The sequence below is a fragment of the Hippoglossus hippoglossus genome, chromosome 18 (genome assembly GCF_009819705.1).
Source record: "Hippoglossus hippoglossus isolate fHipHip1 chromosome 18, fHipHip1.pri, whole genome shotgun sequence".
In the NCBI taxonomy this organism is placed as follows: domain Eukaryota; kingdom Metazoa; phylum Chordata; class Actinopteri; order Pleuronectiformes; family Pleuronectidae; genus Hippoglossus; species Hippoglossus hippoglossus.
This window is the reverse complement of record NC_047168.1, coordinates 6371950-6397281: the sequence shown is the minus strand read 5'-3', so window position 1 is coordinate 6397281 and position 25332 is coordinate 6371950. Positions and strand designations below refer to the sequence as shown.

At 41.2% G+C, this 25332-nt stretch overlaps 2 protein-coding genes and 1 non-coding gene across 3 annotated transcripts; all 3 read right to left on the bottom strand.

The window, feature by feature from the left end:
• Positions 1-829: 829 nt before the first annotated feature.
• b3gat3 (beta-1,3-glucuronyltransferase 3 (glucuronosyltransferase I)) lies at positions 830-5623 on the bottom strand. Its single transcript, XM_034569116.1, has 8 exons — positions 5453-5623; positions 4985-5087; positions 4292-4472; positions 4012-4195; positions 3758-3919; positions 3575-3661; positions 2705-2908; positions 830-2403 (listed from the first exon to the last, which is right to left on the bottom strand). The coding sequence occupies exons 2-8, from the start codon at positions 5076-5078 to the stop codon at positions 2305-2307; spliced, it is 1011 nt and encodes a 336-aa protein (XP_034425007.1). The 5' UTR covers positions 5079-5087; positions 5453-5623; the 3' UTR covers positions 830-2304.
• Positions 5624-9610: 3987 nt separating this feature from the next.
• Positions 9611-17611, bottom strand: naa40 (N-alpha-acetyltransferase 40, NatD catalytic subunit). The gene is made up of 8 exons (XM_034568706.1): positions 17184-17611; positions 14344-14439; positions 11919-11971; positions 11643-11738; positions 11004-11162; positions 10843-10926; positions 10652-10729; positions 9611-10275 (listed from the first exon to the last, which is right to left on the bottom strand). The coding sequence occupies exons 1-8, from the start codon at positions 17187-17189 to the stop codon at positions 10128-10130; spliced, it is 720 nt and encodes a 239-aa protein (XP_034424597.1). The 5' UTR covers positions 17190-17611; the 3' UTR covers positions 9611-10127.
• Positions 17612-19145: 1534 nt separating this feature from the next.
• trnal-aag lies at positions 19146-19227 on the bottom strand. The gene has a single exon. It is a non-coding gene; the product is annotated as a tRNA-Leu (tRNA).
• Between the last annotated feature and the right edge of the window lie 6105 nt (positions 19228-25332).

Genomic DNA, 25332 nt, shown 5'->3' with positions numbered 1-25332 from the left:
TTTGTGTCGATGTGGTGAAACTGCAGAGGATCAGACAGAGAGAAATAAGCCGGACTAGTCGAGCGTGACACCGTTACGTCCCATCTGTGACTCAGGCTGCTGAAGTGTACGAGCTGACACACTCAGACAGAGAACAGGTGTGCTGCTGGCTGGGTTTCAGATCAGGGAAACTGAGGAGCCAGTTGAGACAGATGACGGGCTTCTTAGCCGTGTCAGCATTCATTAAACAAGAAGGGCCTCAGAATCCAAAATGTGACTAAAGAAAATAGGTCATGAATACAGGAAAGGAACACAAATATCTGAGCATTTGTACAAATTTGACATTTCATCTGCAGCAGCACAGAAAGACTAGATCTGTTTTAATTTGTCTGAAAGTCTACTGCTTTATATTATTATTTCAAACTAAAACTACAATGGTATTCATAAGATGCTATGTGAAAAACACTGAGCAAACAGGATACAGACTGTCCCTGAGCTCACAAACAGACAAAAACTAAAGATATACAACATTTTAACACATGAGCCCAACAGGCCCCTGAAATTCAATCAAGCTTCCTGAATTTTTTCCATGAAGATTCAGAAAATATTTAGAAAAACTGCCTGATCACATACCACAATATGAAATATAAACCCAGAGTCTGGACCATAGGTGATTGCAGTTTTGTGCACGTGAGTGTGCACAAAACTGCAATCACCTATGTCAGAGGACACTAAACTAATCATAGAGTCTTTGTAGTTGCTGAATTACTTTGTTTCCTTCTGTTTCACCTGCTGACAGTTAGGAGAAAAAGGCCAGAACCACTAAAGTTTGAAAAGAGGCAAAGACAAATATACGTTTGAATCAACTAGGTTTATTTTGCAGAGCACGTACAGACATGATCACATTATACGCAGTAGAGAATATTACAGTAATAAATACATTATACACCAGTGGAGAACTGACTTACAGGCACTAATTATACAGAAGCAGACACTAGCTGTTTTTAGAGTATACTACAACAGTAGGTGAGGAGAAACGATGTTTGATATCGGAGGATGTCGTGAAAGATAATCAAGCGCACAGAGTAGTTTGATATATACATAAAAGCTTTTTCTTTTCAAAATACTGCAAGTGTAAAGTAATATTCCTATTTAAGGGAAATTCAAGTGCAAATGTAACATGGACGCCATGTTTTGAATTGTGTTATTGCATAAAGGACTTAAATGTGTGTCAGTGGTGCTGTTCTGGATGGATTCCACAAACTATGTTACTAAACAGCATCACGAGAAGCATTCACATATAAATACTTGTGAGAAGAAGCTGTTGTGTTATGATTGTGGGTGTGGGGCCATTGCATCTCTGTGTTTGTTATGTTTGTGTTGCGGATTAGTGTCGCAAAGTTGTGTTTGTAACACAGGAGTATGAGGGCATAAGAAAGGCAAGGCAGCATCTAGTCACTAGGATTTCTTTCCTGTTTTGTTTTTGTGTGACTGTTCGTGTCATGAATCTTGTTTACGTTGAAAAAAATAAATAAATAAAGAAGCACCTTAGTACCTTTGCCCCACAATAATATGTAGAAATAATATGATCATGCATCTGATGGTGATGTCATTTTTTTTGTCATGTGACTTAAAACCCAGCTCTAAAGGCTGAATGCAGACTTACGGATACTTATTACACAACAATAGAGGCCATGCATGAAGAAATGCTCCACGTCAACTGCGTCTCAGTGAGAGAATCAGTCAAGATGTTTGAACTGATAAAAGCTGAGGACAGATGCAATCAGCAGAGGGAACGTAGACACGAATGGAACCAGACATGTTACTCGGATGTAAAAAATATCAAACTGCTGCCAGGAATGAGTTATACCGACAAATCTTAAAAAACTTTAATAAGACGGACCGTTCCTCGAAATGTACCAGTGGTGCAACTGCATGGCTTTGCAAAGATGTAAAAACTGGCGCCCCCATCAGGCAAATGTATGAACTCGTTCCCTGTACTGCTAAAGAAAGATTTCTCACTAACTAAAACAAAAGAAAACCCTGATATATATATATATATATATATACACTAACATACAGTTACAATAACACACTCATTCAATATATACACACACACGCACATTGACTACGCGACAGAACAAACAAACACACAAACAGTCATAACCAGATTAATTTAAATATCGCCTCTAACAGATATTTTTCAGTTTTACAGTATTTACAAGGCAGGGTTGCATATGCAGCATTGAACAGCAGAATGAAATAACAATGTGTGGGTGCGTGTGTGTCTGTACGTGTTTCTGTGCGTTTCTGTGTGTGTGTTCCTCAGACCTCCACAGCAGGGTCTGAACCCAGTCCCTGAGCCTGCAGAGCATCCTCTCTCTTCATCTTCGGTTTCTCTGTCCGCGTGTGCCACACCAGCACCTACAAAGTGCACGCACACACACAAATAACAAACACACACAATGAGTGGGTATCAAATACTACATTTTGTAAAGACTGCAAATTGAAAGTCATTGCACATTTCCCTGACACAAATCTTTGCTAGGTTACATCCATACTGCTACGTTTTCGTCTGAAAACTAACATGTGAAATACTAACACACCTGAAAACGCCTATAACATGACCAGTTGCAATATGCCGAATTTAACTAAGAGATGAAGATCAGATATCACACGTAGTAGTGTGGCTGTAGCCAAAGTTTCAGAATTTGGTCCCTCATACCTTCGAGCAGTTGTCCGCTTTGGGCTCCAGTTCATCCATGGTAACCAATCCCTGAAGAAAGCTGCTTTCAAGGAAGCCCATTGGCGCCTCTCCATCGAAACAAGCCTCTGGATTGGCCAGGACCAGTTTGAGGGACACAGCGAATCCGGCCATGTCCATGGGGAAGGGGCGACTAGGACGCCAGCCGGTGTGGAAGCGAATCACCTGAGTAGAATTAACCCCAAAACACAAATAAGAACTGGATTGTCGATAAGACATTAAAAATCCCCATTAAAGAAGAGAATTGCTGATACTATGAGACCCACATATATCAGCTTGAACGTGTACTAATTTGTGTAAGTGGTGTATTTATAATATATAATTTATATGAGTTAGGAAAAAATTTAAAGTAACAGTCACAGCCGCATGTAGTTTGGGATTTTTTTCATTATCAAAATTATCATTTTCAGGAGCTTTCAGTTGTAATTCACAGTCTTCCACTGCAGATGAATTTACTCTATTATCATGAATGAAGTTCCACAGTTGGGTCACATGATAAGTTATGAGGGAAGTTATCGCCATGACAACAATGAACTTTATTGGCTGAGGAAGACTGAGATGCACAGTAATGCTCTGTAAAAAAAATAAGAGGGAACCTAGAGTTCTGCTATCTGCTTGTAATACATCACAATGCAGAATGCAAGGATAATCTTTATATTTTCAGAATTTCTCATGATTTTATATTGAGGAACCTAAATTCATTCAGGTATCAAACAAAGTAAATTTTTTAGGTAATTAGGCAAAAAGAAATATAGAAAATACTGGCTTTTCAATCCTAGGGCAGTTCCTTCTGTTCCACCATTGACAAACTAGAGCAAGGAAAGCACTCACTTTTCCTCCTTCAATCACTGGCCTCTCATATTTCATCCCTCCGACCAGCCCCACAGGCCACACAGATACTCGCTGGGTACTTCTCATCTGAGACAAGACAAGAGGAGATTGTTTAAAAACACATGCATGGTGTCACAGCTATAAAAACTTTGTAGGTATCACAAACACATTTGCAACATCCACCTCTTCAAATATCTGCAGGCTGTATGTGTTGTCGTCATCCGCGAAGTAAACCACTCCCTGCTGGTTTTCTCCACCTGGCTGAGCCCTTCTGTCCTCTCTGAGCCACCGTAGACCCTCATTCCTCTGCTCGACTCCACGGGGCTTCAGCCAGCTGGGATCACCCTGAGGAGCAGATTCAAAAGCAAAGAAGACAATAAAGTAATGTGACAGATTGAGGGGATTTTAGACTCTACAAATCACCTGACTGGACCCACCTCCTGGAGTTTGCGGTCCTTGGCAGTGGGCATGTGCAAGTGTGTGAAGGACAGGCCGCTCTTCACCAGGAGGTCTGTCACCAGCGGTGTCTTATGAGGAGAGTCTTCTACCACAATCCAGTGGATTTGAGGAACGTGGAGGAACGTCTGGGACAAACGAGTAAGCTCAGCTTTCTGCACCAGCCTGGACGGACAGAAGATTAGAAGAAGGGTGTGTTTGTGTGTGAAGGGGGATGTATAGTAGCAAGAGGGGGGAGGAGATGGGGGAAAGGAGGGCTACCTTGCGTATGTTGGGGTGATGACAAAGATGGTTGGCAGAGAGGGCTTGACTTCCTGTTTGTTGGGCTGTTTGGTCGCCTCAGACTTCCTCATCTGCTCCTGAAGACGGTGCAGCTCCCCCCGCAGCCGAGATATGGTACGGTCTTTGGGCAGGTCATGCTCTGTGCAGTCGCAGCGTTGACCTGCAAAAGATCAGGGGGGTGAAAACGGACGACTGCAGAGGGAATTTAGAATATTCTTGATTTTGACTTGTAGAATGGGAGAGTATTTTGCTGTGGGTATTGTGAATCCAAGAGTAAATGGTAACTGTGTCTGTTTATTTCTGACCTGAACTTGTGTCCGTTGTGTGTGTTTGTGTGTGCGCGTTAGTGTCGGCCTGAGCAAAAGGGAGGAAAAGGTAGCTGAGTCGGGAGGGGCTGATGGAAATGGAAGAATCCACAGATCTACAATGAAGAAAGATTTTACCCATTTGAAAATAGTATCAATCATGGTGATCAATGAATCAACGTATAAGCACTGAGAAGTGCTGAAATACGAGTGAGTCATTGTGACACTGTAGCAGGTAACAGGACCTCAGCTGAGTAGGCGTGATCTCGGATCCTATTGGGTGTGTTAGGACTTGTACTTAACGCTGACCACTTAGAATAACAGACTAATACCAGGTCTGAGTGGGGTCTACGTGCCGACCACTCACCCAGCTGCATCAGTGCATAGACGAGGCCCAGGAGGGAGACCATGAAGTAGAGCACGAACACCGTCTTCAGCTTCAGCTTCATCCTTGTTGCCATGGTGACCAGCTGAAAGGAGGACATGTAAAACATCACGAATCACATTGTGTTGCTCTCTAAGGAGTATTTGATTAGGTTTCATCATCAGGTTTTGTTTTTAGCCTTTGGACTTGCAATGATGTGAAATTCTGTTTCTCATCCAGCACTCAACACTTTGCTAACTAGCTAAGAAGGCTAATCTCCCTACTCAACATTACATTTCCTGTCACGCCGAGTGTAAAACGTTAAAGCTAAACATTTAAAGGTTTTCGTGCGAGGTCAGCTGACATGACAACGCTTTAAAACTGGGGATAAACCTGTGCAAGCTAAGCTATGTTAGCCTAACAAACAAGTTTTCACAGGAAATAACTCGACTGTGATTTTCATGAGCTCACCAGCGGCGGGAATTCGTGGAGGAGGAGAACGAGCGGCTGGAATCATGAGCTGAGAAGTTCATGTCATGTTGGACAGATGGAAGCAAAAGCACCTCAGTGCATCACAGCGTCCATTCATTCCGTTTAGCTAGGACACAGAAATGTACCAACATCTTCCGGTTTCGGTGCAACGCTGTAAAGCGTCCCCTCGGAATCGTAGGCAATCCCTTATAGTTCCACATAAATCCTGCACAACTGTCAGCAAATGATTCCCATTAATAAAATAAATATGAGATTCCATGTTGGAATTGTAATATATCACATAATTTTTACCAAGTCTAATTGTTAACATCTTTTATAAATAAATATAAAATCCCAATTTCTGATTTTGTATTTATATGTATATTTTTACTTTCCATTTCGGTGCTACACAGTTAAGAGTCCCCCACAGAACTGGCAGCCACTAATAGATTATCCACGTTAACTGCACAAAAGGTCAGGTAATGAGCCCCCTGCTAGCAAAATAAAAAGTTAAAATTGTAATTTATCTCTTAATCATTTTAGTGAGTAAAATTGTTTGTCTTGAAATGTGTACAATGCCTTAATTTACATTAATATATAAATTCCACGTCTCTTCATTGCTTCTGTATATACACTCATGTTTAAAATGTAAACTCATTCATGACAAGTAAAGAAAATCAAAAGGGCATCTCTTGAAAAGTCAAACAACTTTCCTTTATTTGTAACATACAAATAAAACACTGACAAGGCAGAATGACTTACTTTTCCCTTTCATTATCGTTTATGGACAAGACTTTTTAAACACTCACTCTCAATCATGGAAGGTTTTTTGTATTTTTAAACATGTTTAAAAAAGTGTTTTACTTGTAAAAGGCCAAGAAATGAAAATGAATATGGATTCACAACAGCTTATATATATGTATATATATATATATATATACACACATACACACACAGAGAAAAGACCAGTAGATAGATCTCTAATTTTGTGAGGGTATGTAACCATTTTCCAAAATAAAACTTCTCAGTGACTTTGAAATAAACTCGCAAAGTTTAGGCTCATTTATCAAGTTAGGATATTTTCACAAATGTATTTCTGGTTCAAGCGAGCCATCTTTTTTTTTTTTTTTTTTTAAACACAGCCCACTTATCTGGACTGAATGAAACCACTGAGCACGGATCCAGGTTCAGTTCAAACTTTGTGTCATATTTCCTTTAAGCCATTTCACATCTCCAAGGTGAACAACTTTTTCTTTTACTGCATCACGTTACGCAAGAACTATAATCAACTCCTGAAAAGAAGTTATTCTTTTCTTAGTAAAGTTTGATACAGTTTTACAAATCGGAAATTCATTTAAATATGGTATGACACAAATAAATTGACTCTGGGTCCGAGCTGCGGCCAATTCAATCGAGCAAACACCAAACTGACAACATGGCTGTTTAAGTAAAACAGATGAGGTTTGATTACATTTGATTAACCTGAGAGAGACTGTCAGTCGGTTATAAACTACCACTATGTACAACATCTTTTTTTTTTTTTTTTACTGTAACCTATGCGGTACAAAAAAAATTAATTACTGTACTTATCAGAAGGCAGTCTAAAACAAAAACAAGCAATATATTGTTTGATTGTTTTTTCTTGCTCATGATCAGAGTTCAAACAAGCAGGAAACACCAACATGTTGTCTACAGGTGCAGAATATTTTTTATATGAATATTTTATTGTCTCCATCAGGTTTGGAAACAAGCAAAAAACGTTCACCTCAGGTTCCAGACTCGATCATTCACAAGGGTTTGTGTTCTTAATAACATTTTTGTTGACGCGCAACGTATTATTTTAGTTTCGTTTTCAACATACTAACCAGGCAATAATCTGTATGAAATCTCGAGGGGTCAATGATTGGACCAGTTTTAAAAACATTTCAAACCGTACCTAGTTAAGGCTCTCTCAGCCACATCAGACAGATGAATATTCGCATCCACAGTAGTGTAAAGAAGCATCTTTTCACTCTTCCAGCCCACACACAAAGTCCTCACAAACCGACTACAGTCCTGGAATTGATGGATTTCTTTTTAAAATCGGGGCCTTCAACCCAGCTGACAGGCGCTTTAAACTGTCCAAAAATACCCTGAAGGTTCTGTAAACAGATATGGAATCGACAAGGTGGAAGTGGTTACAGCAGCCTTTCTAGGTTGACTAGTGAATCTAAAATCCTCAGTGGAACTCCTACACGCATCTTGGCAGCTGTACAGTAAAACTCCACTCAACGCGTAGATGCTCAAACCCAAGCATTACCTTTCAATTTCACACAATCAGCCCTTTCACATACGTCTAACATGCACAGATTTGTATGAAACATTGAAGTAATGCTACAGAACCACATGAGGACTTTAGGTGCAGGTTTAAACAGTGAAGCTGACCTTCAGAGGCAGCATCACTGTGGTGTAATCCATGTTAACTATCAGTTTTGTTTAACTTTTGTAAATCTTGTCATGCAAGCTAATGACAGTGGGCTGGGAAAACGCGTCACGACTGAGGTAAAGAGAAGAATAATGACCATAAGAACGGTTTCAGTGCTCTGCGATTACTTCTATCCCCCGTCCACTCATCCATCCATCTGTGCTCCTTCCTCCAAGGAAAACAGCATTCATCCCCTTCCATTTAATGAAGTGGTGACATCTAGCGATTCTCATCCATGTTAAAGCAATATGATTCGCTCATGCTAACAAAATATATAAGGGATGGAAGATGGTTTTAGTAGTTTTTTTTCCTTTTTTTTAAATTTTTTTAAATACAGCTAAAAGTAGCATCAACTTGTTTATCATTAGTACCTCTTGGAAACAAAGCAAACTAAGAGGCAAATAGGAGAAATGCAACTGTACAAAAGGTGACTCAAGATGAGAGCAACCTTAACACATCTGCCATCATCCATTAGCACCTTTAGGACATGGGAGGGAGAACAGAGAGGCACAATGAAGAGGAGAAAGTAGAGGAGGATGGTATTGTTTTTAACAGAACTGAAGTATGGGAAAATGTGGCAACAGGAAGTGAATCTCCCAGGAAAAGATGGAGGGGAAAAAGTAAACGTTTCAACTCATGTCCTCTGATTATAAAATATGAGAGGTTAAAGCATTATTTACTTTGTGGGTTGGATGCAAATTTACCGCAACAAATGAAAAATGAATGTTTTTTTTTTTACTCAAGTCATTGGGAGAAAGAAGTCGTGACAAAAAAAAGGCAACCTTGAACATCTTCTCATAAGTTATAAAAAAATAAAAGCTAGGGAGACATCTATACATTTAGTTATAACCCAAAGAGAGAAGCTGGCTCATGCAATTTAGGTAGTGTAACCATGTAATAGTAGCATTGTGGGCAAATGTGCTTTAGCTAAAATAAAATGTAAGAAACCACATTAGCATATAATTCGGGTTAGAATATAACGGAGGCTTCTGAGACGGTTTTCAAGGGGTCAATTAGGGGATATTAACTCGAGTACATTCAAAATAATCCTGTGGGAAACAAGTTCCGAGCCTTTGTATGAGATCCCAAGGAAATTTTAAAAAGTCAGATTTTAACCTGCTGAGTATTCATGGTCACTCAAGTTGAAGCATGATCAACTTACTTAAATGTACCACTTTGGATAAAGCAGCACTGCAGAAGGATTTGATACAGTATAGTACATTTGAGCTGCTTTCAGACATGCACTGAACCCTGCAGTTCCTCCGTATGTTGTCCAGAGGAGGTGAAAATGTGAACGCAAAAGACCGAGTGAGACGCTCTGCACTTTGTGCGGACTTTATCTGCCTGGCCTCCTAGTATACTGTCCGTTAAAAGAGGATGTAAGAAGACAGCAGGGGATCTCCTGCTGGATTCACCGTGAGCGGGTTGATGACGCTTGTAACACGCGACAAACGCAAAAATGAAATAGACAAAGAAAACCTATACATCACGGTGAAAACGTGGTGTCATATACGTTGAAGAAACTTGACAAATATGTCTGGAGAGTTTGTGGTGATAATAGTCGACATTGGTGTGTGAAAACCATGTGATCTCCGCAGCAGAGTTAATACGTCACTTCCTGCCTGTCTGCTGCACCCGGCTGCTCTTAGTCTCGCCTGAATAACGTGGAGGATTTGTTGCTGTTGTGAACGCGTCTGTGCAGAGAACATCCCGCTGTGTTGTACATGTGTGAAAGGAAAACTGCGGGTAAACTTTGTAGCCAATTCTCTGGATTTTATATGCAGGTCATGTCTGAAAACAGCTTAGGAGATGAGAGAAAGATGGCATGAGGTTGAGTGTGGCTGGTAAAATAATGTCAGCAAAAGGCCTTTTTCTTGACTGGGAACTACTGATAATCATTAAGTGGGAGAAGGGAATGAGAAAAGATGACTTGGACATTGAACCAAGAAGTAGGAAACGACAAACAGGAGCTATGTGTGAAAGCTCACACTGCATTCTGCCTTTGTAGCGGGAAACAAAGAGACACGTGAATCTCAATGCGACATCAACATCTGTAGCCAGGTATTCCACCATCTGTTCATTTTAAACGGCCGTAGAGATGACCGTTCAAACTCAATGTTTGCAGAATAGCAGGCAGCTCAAGCTTTCACACACAGCCATGAAAGTTGCTGGCTTTTTAAACCAATCAGAAAAGGTGTAACTGGAGTCAAATCAGTGGCAGCAGCCACCGCAGTGGCCCCCCCCGTGGGTGTGTCCCGCCGATGCCTCGCCGTGTTTGGTCCGCCGGCTCAGGATCTCGTAAGAGCAGTCGTCGCCACAGCAACCGGACATGCTCGGCGAAGTTTCGTCGATCTCAAACCTAAAACAGGTGAGATGAGAGGGGTTTAGTTAAGAAGGACGAAGGAGGCTGAAGAGGTTACGTGAAAGGGGAAGAGTGATGTTTCAACATAAGAGCATCATGTATACATGAACACAGCCATCAACACTTACTACAAACAAACTACTACTTCTGACTAAGGGTTAAACAGTTCAGGCAGTTTTCAGTACACGATAAGAAATATGAACCATCATCATTATATAAAAAAATATCAGCCCCCTTAATATGCAATAGCCCACCCCTGTACAAAATTGAATGGAAATCAGTTTAGTCGTTTTCGCCTAATCCTGCTAACTAACAAACAAATGCAGACTAAAACAGACAGAGGTAAATATCCTTGTGGAGCCAGTATACTTACTGTAAAGCATCTCTGAAGAACTGGTAAGCCCCGTGGTTGTGTTTGAAAACTGTCAACATCACTTTCTTCATCTGTGTACTGGACAGAGACAACGCGAGAGCAGAAAAGAAACAGAAAACAAATACATTTACCTTATGTTTTCACAAATCACAAATTTTCTCACTGCCATTAAGGTAGCTGTGGTTTTTTACCTGTTAGCGATGAGCTGTAGTATCTGGATGAGGAACTTGCCGAGTCCTTTCCTCCGCACTCTGCTCTCTAACTGCACCTCATAGCTGGAGAATCGAGACAAAATGGTTAAGTGCTGATAGACTTGTCCTGAAATATAGAAACTTGTGGAATGGGAGCTTACCAATATAAAACCTCCTCCCCGCACTCCACATCGAATCGGAAGTGAGAGAAGGCCACAGGGGCGGAGTCGCCGTCACGGGCCAGCAGGTACCACGCCCTCTCGTCGTTCATCTCATCCCTCTTTTCCCTCTCCTTCCACCCCCACTCGCTCTGCTCGTACCTACGGCGCAGCAGAAAGTAAAAGTGTTGACCCAAACGTGACCTGCGTGCGCTAATTTTACCCTCGCATTTCTCTGCATCATCACCTCAGAAAGGAGCCTTTTTCAAAATGGAAGAAATTGAAGTTGAAACGTACTGTGTGCCATTTGTTAAATTAACCCTAACCCTTCTGGCACAGCGAGGAGATAAACTGTAGTAATTTCTCTGCCTCATCTCAAATCGGTCTGCATTGCTTCTACTCTCCTTTCCTCGGGCTCCTCATTGTGTATGATCAAATTCCTACTCATTAAAAAACAGATCCACATCTCACTCTGTCCCTGTTTGATGTCACTTCACAATTCTGCTGCACACTTTGGATTTCTGGCTTGTCTGCACTTCTTCCCAGCTCTAATCTACAATGCATATCTATGAGAGTCTGTCCATTCATCTCTGGAAACGATTTTGTTCCTGAACTACAACAAGGCAGAAAAAGGCTTCTTACAGTGTCTGCATGTTGGCTCTGGTGAGTTCGAAGGCCCACTCCACAGACAGGGGATTGAGGGTGGACACCCGCTTACACTCTATCTGCAGGTTCAGCCTGGACAGGAGGACAACAGGGTCATCAGCATTGAGAATGTGTGACAAATGTGTGCAGAGTGGGAGGGAGACAGAAATACCACCAGCAGACCAACTGTCCCCTCCATGTGGCAAACGAAACAAGTATGTATTTCATGAAATTCTAAATGAGTCCTTTGTAGGCATACAAAGCAATGCATACCCGTTTCTGTCGTATTTTTTGAAAGCTGGGAAGGCAGCCAGTGGATCATCCAGCTGTGAGAAAAAGAAGCAAAATTTGCTTTAGAGGCTTTCATAACAAACTTCAAACAGTCGTTCCCCTTCTAAGATTTAGTTTAGATATATTAAGCTCAAATGAATGATACCATAAGGAGTAACTTGTAAAAATTAAACATCTTTTGAGTTCTGATCTGGACTGAGGAAGATATCTTAAAGGGCTTTTTGCACAGTTTTCTGAAATTTTATTCACAAACCATCCATCCATCATGAACACCACCTATCATTTAAAAAGGAGCCAATCCGAGCTGACATTGAACGAGAGGCGGGGTACATCCAGGACGGGTCGAAAGCGCATCGCAGGGCTAACATAAGCTGCTTTCAAACCTGCACAGAACTCTGTATAATTTCCGGACAGATGCCAAACATAAAGAATACAAATATCTTTACATGAAAAAGAAGAGCTGGCTGTTGCTGTGTAGATTTCTGTGTTGTATTGAAAGCATCTCACTGGGGAATCTCCTGCTGCTTTGGTCATGTGTGAATATGTATGAAAACAAACCAGCAATGTTCTTGCTGTGAGGCAATTAATCATTCATTACTTTTATCATTATTCATATTCTCAAATAACACTTTCCTTGCGAAAGCAGAAATTCACAAAAAATGACATTGAAAGCGACTGGAACTGTGTGGATCCTAAATTCTCCAACTCTGGCTCATACAGGCAGAGAAATAACAGAGCTATTTGTGTTACAGCGCCTTTAGTTAGTCATAACAAGCATCCACAAAGTCAGGTTTTCCTTGGCCCAGACAGTATAAATGATCTCAAATTAAGAATACCACTTTTCTTATATCATGAGACACTGAGGCCCAGAGGCCCAGACACTCAAACGGCCACATATTTTCCAGTGGTATTCTGCAGGTTACTCTAAAGTTGCTCATGCTCGAGGTAACTGCCCACCTACTGAAATTAAACGTTTTGGTTTTCAATACCCTTTTAATTTAATGACCTTTTTACCATAGAAAAATGCTGGATGATATTTATGTTTTTCAGTTACAATGTTCATTTGGATATTTTTCTAATATTGAATGGCTCTTAATTACACATGTGCAAAATCACACACAATCAAAGTACAGTTGAAACATCTAACAAAATAATCTGCCTCACTGTTACACATTACATAAAACTAATCTAAAACAAAACCTTAAATCGTCGATTCTGGCAGTTTTTTATTGCAATTTGATAGAAGACCATATTTTAAAACAATATGCAGGACAGTATTATTGTCCAGATATCACACTTTGAGTGCCCTGGGGCTTCAGGTTAAGCGTTCTGTAATTTTGTTTGGTCCTGGATCCTGACACCTTCGAGGAAATCATGTCAGCAGGTAGCACCATGTGGAGAAGCAGGAACAGATATCTGACAAATATAAATATTGGTTCAGGCTTGGCATCACGTTTAAAAAAAAAAGAAAGTGACATTCCTGCTTTTGACTTTTAGATACAAATCCTTTCAACTTCTTTAAACAGAAGCTCAAATTTGGTGTTTCTCTGAGCCCCCCCGTTCCTGAGGATTGATCCATCCACACCTCTGTTCCATTTAAAGACTAAGTAGAACCTACCAGGATCAGGATTTCCCTGGCTTTTGTAAGCAATGAATGCACTATTTGTTCATTTCTAACAACAGCCCAGATCCAAGTGTGTTACTGTTGGCAACAGCATAAACAAAAAAATGAATTTTACTTGGGGAGAATTTCATGCATTCCTTCTCTGCTGGCACATCGGCAGGGGGAGAGGAGCCAGAGAGCAAGCACAGCACAAAACAGTAAGTGGCCCATTTTGGGACAAAGTGACACAGAAAAGGCGCAGTGAGCCCGGGCCGGCCTGTTCTGTTTAGAGCCTGTTGAGGAAGTGGCTGCGGCTCAGCTCGAGGAGAGTGTGAGAGCTTTGTTCTCCTCCAGGCCTCAGCACAGCTTACTAATGCTCCAGCCCACCTCCGAGCTGCAGGAGCTGTCTGTCTGCTGTGTGTTCTGTTAGATGGGCAGGATTTAATATTGGCCATCAATTATGCATTGAGAAACATGGCACTGTGTTCTGCTTTTCATGTCAAGAGCATATCAATTATTGGAGTAATTAGGGCAGGGAGGGCACAGTGGAGGTTATACATTCTGAGAGGGCATGTGTTAGAGGACCATGTGGTGGCTGCCTTTATGTGAAGCATTTACAAATACAAAGAGTACTTTTATTTCCTAGATGATGCAACGTCATTATCAACTGGCAGGACAGCAAAACCAGAATATTTCTCTCTTTTTTTGCAGTAAGAAAGCAGTTCACACCCTAACCTCTTATTCTCACACGCCCAAAAAAGTCATCCTGCATGATAACAGCTGCCACTCTGCAACCAAATTTACCTTATTGGCAGCTTCCACCTTAGCACAGACCGCGTCCATAGCCGCCCTCTCCTCCTGACGCCGGGCCTTCTTCTCCTTTGCTCTGTTGGACTTCCTCTGAAAGCAGGAAATAAGGAAGCGTTGAATGTAGGAATATGTCAAGATGGAAATGCACGTGCAGTACTTCTCATTAAAGCATCATCAGGCCACCTCTCACAGACAGAGTAAATCACTGAATGATCTTTAAGGCTTATATATCATAACTTAACCCTGATGCAGCTGCTCAAAAGTGCTGATCCCCTTCTTAAGAAACAAATATATGAACCAAAGAAACCATATAAGTTCCATCTGGATTCCGCAGCTTTGTCTTTTATTATTAGTAGAGCGGTAAATGGAAACGGTTAAAATGCTTTTTCTGTGTGTGCAGGCCTCATTGTAGAACCTGCATCAACATGACAAACACAGACTTAATGACCCAAGAACACAACAGACCTCTAAACCACAGAACTAGTACAACCAGATGTATCAAAGCAAGACAAGCAAATGAAGGTCAGCCATGCAGAACAGCACGCATCACTAAACAATGAAAAAGAAAATCTTATTACTATTAAAAACATGATCTTACAGTCTATAAAAACAGCAAGATAACAAGAGAGGTAAAAACAAGAATATTCATATTCACATCAGTAGCTTTTATGACCAACACTTGCTGTGTTGCTCAATGCTGTGTGAAATAGTCTTGTGTTTATACTGTATCGCTGATGGTGCATATTGCTGTCAGTGTGGGATTATAGTATTGGAAAATGTCTGTGATACTGATACTCTAATTTAGCCGGATCCTGGCTTCATGTCCACTGCTGGTGTCAGCAATGGTGCAGCTATAATTCACACAAATTACTCTGGCTGCATCAATTCTTTGCAACAGCGAGAACACACACCAACAGCTGCTGCAAATGTGATTCTATAGTAAACCAACACAAATGATTATTAGCCATCTTTAACTATTGACTGCTGTGGTTTGTAGAGAAGGTGAACAGTGAATCACAACAGAGGTGACTTGGCAGGAACACTTCAACACACCTCCGCCAAACACCTTATGTTTCCACCTCTGCCTGTTCTGCTTGTTTGTAAGCAAGATTGAACAAAAACTCCCTGAACGATAACCACGAAACTTGGTGGAAGGAATAGGACCCATTAAATTAAGGTGTGGATCTAGATCTAGAATTTTCTCATAGTGTTTTTTTGACACTTTCACCATTTCCCAGGAATCAGGAAAATAATCCATGGATCTTGATGAAAACAATAGGCATGTTGAGGGGACTAATACATATGAGGGTGTGCATTTTGGTGCAGCTTGATTGAATTTAAGGGGACTGTTGGGACTTGGCAGAGGTATGCGCTCTACTGAGTGCAATTCTAGTTTAAAAGCTTTTCCGCTGGTGAAATAAACCTCCCTGATGACATAATACAGCGTACAAATAATCATGTTGCACGTCAGGATGTTTACAGGAGTAGGACCAACTTACTTGATGAAATTAAAGCCACCCCCTCCAACATTAAAATGAATACACTTTGATGAAATGATACTAAAATAGCAAAGGAGATACTTAGCTATGGAAATGCCATTTATTCAATTTGTGTGACTACTATTCCAGCCATAAACAACAAGCTAATTTGATCACAAGACAAGATCTGGGTCAGGATCTGGGGGCCTCAGCACCAAGTCATTAAAAAAATTAACTTCTTAGATGATCAACTAAGTCTTTTATCAAGAAAACACACTGAACATTAACTGTTTCCACTCTCTCAAATGTGACAATTTGACGCAGTTCTGTTTTACATTATACATAAACCATACGAGTGTTCCAGACTGTTGTTCATACAAAAAAAGGGCCATTTGAAGATGTTACCACATGATCAGACAAGCTTTCTAGATAATGGGAAAGTAATTTCAACTAAATTCCATTACTGTGCCTCGAAGGGTCCATCTATTCACAACATGTTAATCAAGTTCACAGGGACATGTTTACACTCCTAAATGGCTGCATCATGGACAAACAATGGCAAAAGAAAGGGGGGGGGGGGGGGGGGGGGGGGGTGCAGGCAAGTTAGAAAATTAGCTGAATTGCTCCATTAGATCCAGACCTGCACAGAGGAGGCAACAGTTGTGGGAAGGAATGCAGTTGAATTGCCAACTGTAGCTCAGAGCATTAAGTCAGTACCAAGCACAGGGAGGCTGCAGACTGTGCAAACACGTGGATTGGTTTAAGAGGAGTGAAAGTGGCGGATGAAGTCACGTCTGCTTACGGGGACGAGCTAAACTTGTGGGAACTAACCCCCTAGTTAAGGCCCGGGTTAGTGCTGAGTACAATATTAACCCCCACAACCAGCCTGGGTGTGTGTGATAACCAGGCGGGCCAGCACGGCACGGTTAGTAAAAACGATGTACACACACGTAGAGTTGAGTGGTTAGCATCGGTAGCTAGCAAGGCACTCGTCGTGAATGTGGCATTCCGGAGTGGCTAACACAGCTAGCATGCTAACAATGTCACAACACACACCGGTGGGAAGTTAGCTGTGCCCAGCGGAAAGGTCAATGCTGAGAAACAGCCATGTAAAGAGTGTGTGTTAGCCGAGGCTAGCCGCTGCTGCTGGGGTCTGTGTGGAGGTAGCTCCACGGCTAGCCGACACCTTGAGCTACAGCTACATCCATCCACCACGGTCTCTCTTCCTCTCCTTTCCCCTTCCTCCCCCTTTCTTTCTTCATTTCTTCCTCTCCCTCGCCGCCGCACCACCACCAGCCTCCCACTCACTAGAAACCCATTTCATTGTACGTGTGAGCAGAAACAGAAGCAACTCACCCCCATTTTTGGCGCTGTGTCTGCTCGGCTCCCCCAGGAGAAACACGCCTCTATTGTCCCCGCGCTCCGCCGCTGCTGAGTTATTAGTATCGTGGCCACAGAGACGAGGGGGCCACAGTCACATTAATATGACAACGGGAGGTGGTGTGCGCGGCCGATGCTAGCAGGCTAACGCGCCGAGCGGCGGCTGAGGCAGCGGCAGGGGCCGAGGACGAATCTGCCGGGAGGAATAAAAATGAGGATTTTTGACTGTTTTATTTCTCTGTACGCGCGGTTGGCGCCAAACAGCGAGCGGCTGAACACACGGTTTGCTCCTGTGCCCTTTTCTCTCCTCCGCCGCGCCGCGCCGCCTTCACGTGCCGCCCCTCAGCTCAGACTTCTCACAACCCACCGACACCCCCCACGGGCGCATTCAAGGCCGTGACAGCAGTAGCGCTGCTCTCAAACTATGAGGAAAGTCACATACAGTGAGATTCATTTGAGGATTTGTGTCGCTTCTTGTCACGTGGAATCGCTGCAGCTCCATTTAGAGTTACTCTTGTTTTAAATACAGTCAGTAACAGCAACAATACATTTTTTAGTAGGCCAATTCCATTGCTGACCCTTTTCACCCTTGACTCCAGCTCTTACAAACAAACTCTAATTAACTGGTGAATCTCCACCATTACAGATGTCAATGCACCTTCTTTCCCTTTGGAAAAGCAACCTAAAAAATGTAAAGGAATACTGTGTGAAAGTCACACTTTAGGCCCCTGCAGGCATACCATGGCTTCTAGTCATGCATACAGCCGAGCTGAGACACACAGTCAAACATGTCAACTCATCCTCAAGTTGAAGTGTGACTCTGTGTCCTACTGCCTGCATTTTGTCTACCTCTGTCTGGAAACTTGTAAATATGAAACTCTTTTCTGTGCATTCCCCCTCAAATGTGTGAGGGTTACAGCCACATGCATGTTCACACATATACCTATATATCTCTTGCAATGCAGATCTAATATAGAGAGATAGAGAGATACCTAATCCTAACCCCAACCTAACCTGAACATTAACCTTGACCTAACCTTAACTCAAACTTAACCTAACCTTATATTCACCCTAAAATGTAATGATTTGTGTTATGGAGGGAAAATTTCCCACAAAAAAAAAAGACAAATACTATACCCAAATTATAAATTCCATGTGAAAAAGATGGGTGTACACTGTGTGCAGATTTTCTTAGATTATCAAAGTCAAAGAAACTGTGGATCTGAATGAGAGCCAATGAGGCCAACCCAGGCTTCTGCAGAGGTTTCTGCTCCAGGGGGATTAATACAGAGGAATTACAGTGGATGATCTTTCTAGAAGGGCAATATTCCTGAAATGATTCAGCCTCACAATGAACCCTTGTGATCACATATCATATTGTACTGGATTATTGTACGTGGTGCCTTCATTTAAGTCAGGGTTGTGGTCGGTCCAGTCACCTATTTAACGTTTTGAATATTTTGTTTAGTTTAGCTTTTAACAATGCCTCACCTTTTACAAGATCATCAAACGTTCTGTGTTCAAAATGTTAATCTGCAGAGAGAGTAGTAAACTCAGCTTTCGGTTCAATGTAATGGAGTAAAAAGTACAATATTTCCCTCTAAAATGTGGTGGAGTAAAAGTGCAAAGTACATTGTGCTCACCATAGACTGTGCAGCATTTACTTGAGTAAAGTAAAGTAAATGTACTTATGTACCACCATCAGCTCAGAGTATTCATGACAGTGAATGAATTAGACTATTTCATTAACATTTTCCAGCCCTGCGAACATGGACAGTATTTCTCACCAAAACAGAACAGTTGGTGTGAAGCTCAGCACAGTGTTGGGACTACTTCCTGTAAATTCACCATGTTGCTCGTGTCGTCTGTTGATATCATCTGTCATGTGACACCTAATACTAGAACATCAGACCAACAGAGAAAAAAGTTATGGTTCATTGGCAGCGGCGGGATTCGAACCCGCGCCTCCGAGGAGACTGGAGCCTTAATCCAGCGCCTTAGACCGCTCGGCCACGCTACCCCATACCAAACTAGCAACACGCCGATCATCTAATTCTCAATATTCCGACAGCAATTGAATGCGTCACTGCTTTACCACGGATGTAGTATCCTTGTTTGCACAGAGGGCTGATCACAGAATATAATCTGAAGATGGTAACATATAAGAAAGAGTTGGGAGTAACATGTAATATAAAGTTGATTACAAACCCTTAACACATCCAAGCAGTCAAACCCATGTGACACTTCACTATAATCTTTATAAACTTACTGCACTTATTTCATAACCTTTTTTTCCAAATCTTTTACTCTTTGAAGGTCACCCTCTCTCTACTCTAAAATGTGTTAAAACTGAGTTGATGGGATGTAAGACATAATAGTAGTAGTTCATCTACAAGAAAGGTCAAACAGTAGCATTAAGAAGAAGAAGAGGAAGAAGAAACTTTTAGTTCATTGCGTTTTGATTTGTGTTTTTATCTCACATTCATATTGCGATTGACATATGTAATTGACAAATGTCCTTATCCGTGTATGATTCATTTAGTGACTGCTCTCCTGTAACTAGATTGTTACTGATAGGCCTGTAATGATTTGAATAGTCCGCAGTCAGTATGAACATTTATCACACAACAAAACAATAAACATTTTATTACTTAAAAGGCAGATTATTTAAGACAATAGTTGTGTGATATCAGTACCTCTGTGATGCACTGTTTCATATAAGTAAAGATGGTGTCATTTATACATTGTTTGTGGATATGAGTTTGATAACCTACCCCAATGCTTTTGGGAATTAAATCGAACTAAATAATTAGTGGGAGTAAAGGGAAACATTGCAGTAATATATAATGTACCCGGATTTCCATTACTGTAGTGATTCGGGGCAATAAAGATGGTCATTAACCTCAGTGCCATAAACCGCTAGTGCTGGAAAACAAAGCATTAAATGGTGCTTTTTTTTAGATTGGTGCACAAAAACTGAATCTGACTCTGCTCATTGGCGTATAGTACATCACAAAAGTATATTCATTTTTGATCTCAGTAGAAAAATGTGACGGCGTCCAAATGGTTACAATTATTCATCGTCCAGGGAGCAGCTCCAGGATTTGTCTCAGTCTCCACATGACATCATCCTGACTCAAATGCACAAATTACAATAAAAGCAAAGCTGCGTGGATAGATTACTGAAATGACTCAAGGACACAGAGGTCATGTCCTTGGTATGTTTGGGAACACAGGAACCTTTAGTGCATTGTTTTATAATTTTGTAAAGATGGGCTTTTAAAATGATGAAAGTCTTTAGGCCATAAAAATGTAGAAATGCATGAATGAATAGAAATCTAAATTCTCAATCTAAATCTAATCTCATCTTAATTCAGATCAATCTCAGCACATACATCAGAATGCATGATGAATGATGAATGTTATTCATAGAAAAGTTAATTCAACTTTGAGAATATTGAGACTAATAGACAATTTGCAGCTCTCTCTTATATTAGAAAGGAGAAAAAAACAGTGAGTGAAATTTAGCTCATAGAAGTGCCTGACTTGAAGCAGTTAGTAACAGTGACCACTAGATGGCAATATTGAGTATGAAATGACCCATTTTCTATTGCTGCCCTATATTTCTTCCAAATAAATACAATTAAGCTTCAGACAGAATAAATGATGAGATAATACATTCAAAATAGTCATTTATCATAAAGTGAAATGTTTTTCTTTCTTCACCCTTGACTCCAGCTCTTACAAACAAACTCTAATTAACTGGTGAATCTTAAAACACCCCCCCCCACCATTACAGATATCAATGCACCTTCTTTCCTTATGGAAAAGCAACCTCAAAAATGTAAAAGAATACTGTGTGAAAGTCACACTTTAGGTCCCTGCAGGCATATCATGGAACACATGGTGAGAGGAGAACTAAAGGAGAACATGAGCACGACAAGGTCATTGTAGACTGAACACACAGCCGAGGACGTACACCATTTTTTAATTATTTAAATAAACTCAATACAATCTTAAATACAGAGACATAGGTATGACACAATCAATATAGAAACCACACTGAGGATTATCTTCACAACATGTAAAATTATCAAAGAAACTAATAGCACAGGAATATTTTTTAATAACAATGTACACAACTACAATTACATAAATAGCTGCAGATTAATTATCTATCAATCGTCTGATCGTCTCATTGACTCGGCTCAGCTGTTACTTCCACTGTTTGGGAGCTGGGTTGAGCAAAATAACTCTTTAACAGCTCAAAAACATTCTTCTAGTTTGATAATTAATAGCTTTTATAAGAATTTTATGAAAATTGCTTGCAACCATGAATTGATGATATTGCTTCATCAATTCTTCTGACAGTGGTTTCATGCAACCTCACCCATGTTTTCATGGGCTGTGTGTAGCCCCACTCCAATCCTAAATAAGTGTATTTGGATTTCTGTTATTGGAGTTTTATTCAAAAGAGTCTGACAAGGAGGAATCTCTGGGCTCTCACAAAATCATATTTTCATAGACATATGTTGGATGAGAGACTCTTCTTTGTCTGTTGTCTTTCGGTGAACAAAACAACACAAATTTCTTCATATAACCACATTCACTCCATAAAACACAAAAAACACTAAATGTTTATTTTTGCTGCGTATTCACAAGGCTCCATGGTCACATCTATATTGTTTTACCTCTGTTCAAATGTGCAAACACAGTTTTGGTGGAAAAAGGTTTCCACTTCAATTTTTCTTTACATATTGGGGTTTGCTGCAATAAAACCAAAAGAAAATACCAAGGATATGGAACGTTTTTGTTGGTAATGCAGGTATTCATATAATTTTCAAACATACAGCAGTGGGCTCTTGTGTTGTATGACCCCACAACAAAACAAAACAGTTAAATATTACTTAAGAGGTCACTGGCCATGACTGCCAGTTCTTGGTTTAATGGGATATGAGATGGCCACCTTAACAGGCCTACCCACTTTTCCATAATGCAAATAAAGGCCTTGTCTGGGGTGGGGGGGGGGCCTCTTCCTCTCTCCCTCTGCATCTCTCTCACACAACACACACACACACGCACACACTCATGCAGCAGCTCTCCCCAGCACACAGATGGCCCAGTCTCTAAACCCCGCCTACAGTCTTTTGTCTTCAGGGAATCTGTCTCTGGCTGTGGGCAGAAAAAACGATTTATCCCATGTGTCGGTAGGGGGCGCTGCGAGGGAGTTGAGACGGAGGCCCAGATTCTCATTCTCATTCTCTCTCTCTCTCTCTCTCTCTCTCTCTCTCTCTCTCTCTCTCTCTCTCTCTCTCTCTCTCTCTCTCTCTCTCTCTCTCTCTCTCTCTCTCTCTCTCTCTCTCTCTCTCTCTCTCCGTTTCTGCAGCTGAGACACACAGCCAAACATTTCTACTCATCCTCCAGTTGAAGTGTGACTCCTGTCTGCATTTTCTCTTCCTCTGTCTGGAAACGTAAATGTAAATATGAAACTCTTTTCTGTACATTCCCCCTCAAGTGAGTGTGTGTGTGTGTGTGTGTATAATGAAGCGAAAGGTTCCCCCTCCCACCCTCCCCACACACACACACACACACACACACACACACACACACACACACACACACACACACACACACACACACACAGCCACATGCATGCTCACACATATACCTATACATCTCTTGCTTCAGCTCAGCAATGCAGACCAAAAAGAAGATAGATAGATAGATAGATAGATAGATAGATTATAGTGACAAACAGCAGTGAGGAAGAGGAAGGAGACGACAGATGGGGGGGGGGGGGGGGGGGGGGGATGAGGAGGAAAGAACAAGGATGAGGACAAGAGAAGGGAGAGATGAAGAAGGAGGGAGAGGGCCTAGGAGGAGAGATGCAGAGAAGGGGAAAGAGGGAATCAACAGATGCAGTGAGGAAAGAACCAGAGGAGAATGGTGGATGAGGGATGAGGCATCGCTCCACACAGAGAGCCCTGCAGCACAGAAATGCACAACACAGAGCGGACGTCATCGCCACACGCTCTGGTTGTTCTGCCGTGATGAGAAGTCGCACAGTGTTATCTACATTCGGCACCTCTGCAATAATTGGAGATGATTTATGGCTGACAACTTTCCTATCTAATTGGCAAAGTATGAACCAAATCTGCATGAATTCCACTAAAAACCAAGACATAATCGAATTATTCTGGATTAAAGTGGCTTCATTTTGTGGTTTAATTCCTTTTCATTGATTTTTATGTTCCAATAAAGACGTGCTGGGTTATATCGTAGAATATCAGATCAAATAAATCAAACATACTAATATTAAGGTTGTTTTGTGCACTGCTAACAGCTGGACCTGAGATGACAATATTGTATACAATGAAACTTTAATGTGGATACTGATTAATAATGATGATGATGACTCCGATTAGATTTTAGTGACCTTTCAACAAAAAGTCCATTAATGACAAATTACAAATTACATTAATGACAAACGATTGGATTTCCATGATATTTGGACTAAATAGCCCATTCATGATCCCCAGAAGATAAACCATGATGTTTTTGTTGACTTTACATCACAGCACAGTGAGGAAACTTTAGGATCTAGCTCGCAGATTGAGCTAAATTGTGATGCCCCTCCACCTTTGCACACCCTGTGAACCTTAGTTCTTCCCTCAGAGCAAATTTGCAAAACAGGTCATATCTCATCCCATAAGCTAACTTGCAGATTGCTATGGGGTTTGTTGGATACGTTCATGCTGCCAAATGGACAAATATTTGAACACTGTAGCTTCTTGGGAGAACAAGCCAGATTTTAGATTTTTGAAGTGTAAACCATTTAACTGTCCACAGTATATGCACTAAATACAAATGATCTCTTTTTTTTTATTTGGTAAACCCAAATCAACATACGTCACCAGTTCATTCCAATAGCAAATGGTACAATATGGGTACCAATGCACAAAAAACAAATATATATTCTGTGGAGTTCAAAGAGCAATTTCAGACATTTTGTTTATTTTGTCCTGCTATGAGCAGCTGTTCCATTTGCTTTGTGCAATGGATTGTGGGAAATTTGTGTGTATAAATAGAAGGTACAAAAATCTGGTTTCTTTTAGTACTCATGAATATTTTTTGGAGTGGTTTTTTTACTTTTCCAGCTTGAACACACCACAGACTCAAAACATGCATAGAAATAATGAGTAGTATGGAAACAGGAAAGTCCACTCCATTGTGCAGTTTTGGGAAACGCAGCCACAATTGATATCTCCAGAACTCAGAATACCACAATGGATTGTGGGTAAAAACAAACATTATGATTTCAGGTACATTTTCCTTAAAGATTATAGGCCTTGAGACCTTAGATACATACATTTGGCAAAAAGGGCTCAGGTCTATTATGCAGGAATTCCTCCTCTGTGGTGCATGATGCTACAGGCATCTTCCAATGAGTGAGCACTGACAGATACACAAATCAAATTAAGTTTTACAGGTAATATGTTCAATTTAGGTCCTAAATGACAACAATGAATCATATATTGTGCTATACGGTGCAACGTCTTTGAAATCAGTATGAAAAAATCATAAAATAATGAATTTGCAAAGGCAAAGTATTGAAATACAAGACATTTCAACATGCACCATGGTATTACAACTATGAATGCATCAGGAGGAGTTCATTCTATCACATCTCATTCTGGAGCATGCATCTCCTGAGATAACAGAGAAAGTCAGAGACTTCACAGGGGGGAGGGATGGAGGGATGGGAGTCAGGGTGAGGTGTAAAGGGAAGAAATGAGGGGAGTTGTTTGGAGATGTGGAGGGAAATGGGGGGAAGTGAGGGAGGTAGACAGCAGAAGAGTGAGAGGAGCAGACAGACAGCCGAGAAGAAAGGAATGAGACAGGTAGGGAGAGAGAGAAGGGGGGAGGATGAGAGGGGGTGAAGAAAGAAGTGAAAACAAGAGTGAGCTGAGGGGAGAGTGGGAGGGACGCTGAGTTCTGAAAGATCGAAGAGACGCCGAGTGCAAAGAGGAGGGATGGGAGGAGAGAGAGGGATGGAGTGACGAATGGAGAGGAGGACAGAGGAGGAGGAGGAGGAGGAGGAGGAGGAGGAGAAGGGAGGACTGAG

Excerpts from the sequence above, each read along its gene's own strand:
- b3gat3 (XM_034569116.1), bottom strand. The coding sequence starts at position 5,078 with ATGGCAACAAGGATGAAGCTGAAGCTGAAGACGGTGTTCGTGCTCTAC. Across the intron at positions 4,473-4,984 it reads CTATGCACTGATGCAGCTGG|GTCAACGCTGCGACTGCACA; the intron begins GTGAGTGGTCGG and ends GATCTTTTGCAG. Across the intron at positions 2,404-2,704 it reads AAGCGGACAACTGCTCGAAG|GTGCTGGTGTGGCACACGCG; the intron begins GTATGAGGGACC and ends TGCACTTTGTAG.
- naa40 (XM_034568706.1), bottom strand. Across the intron at positions 11,972-14,343 it reads AGGTGGAAGCTGCCAATAAG|CTGGATGATCCACTGGCTGC; the intron begins GTAAATTTGGTT and ends TTTTTCTCACAG. Across the intron at positions 10,730-10,842 it reads CTACAGCTCATCGCTAACAG|TACACAGATGAAGAAAGTGA; the intron begins GTAAAAAACCAC and ends GTCTCTGTCCAG.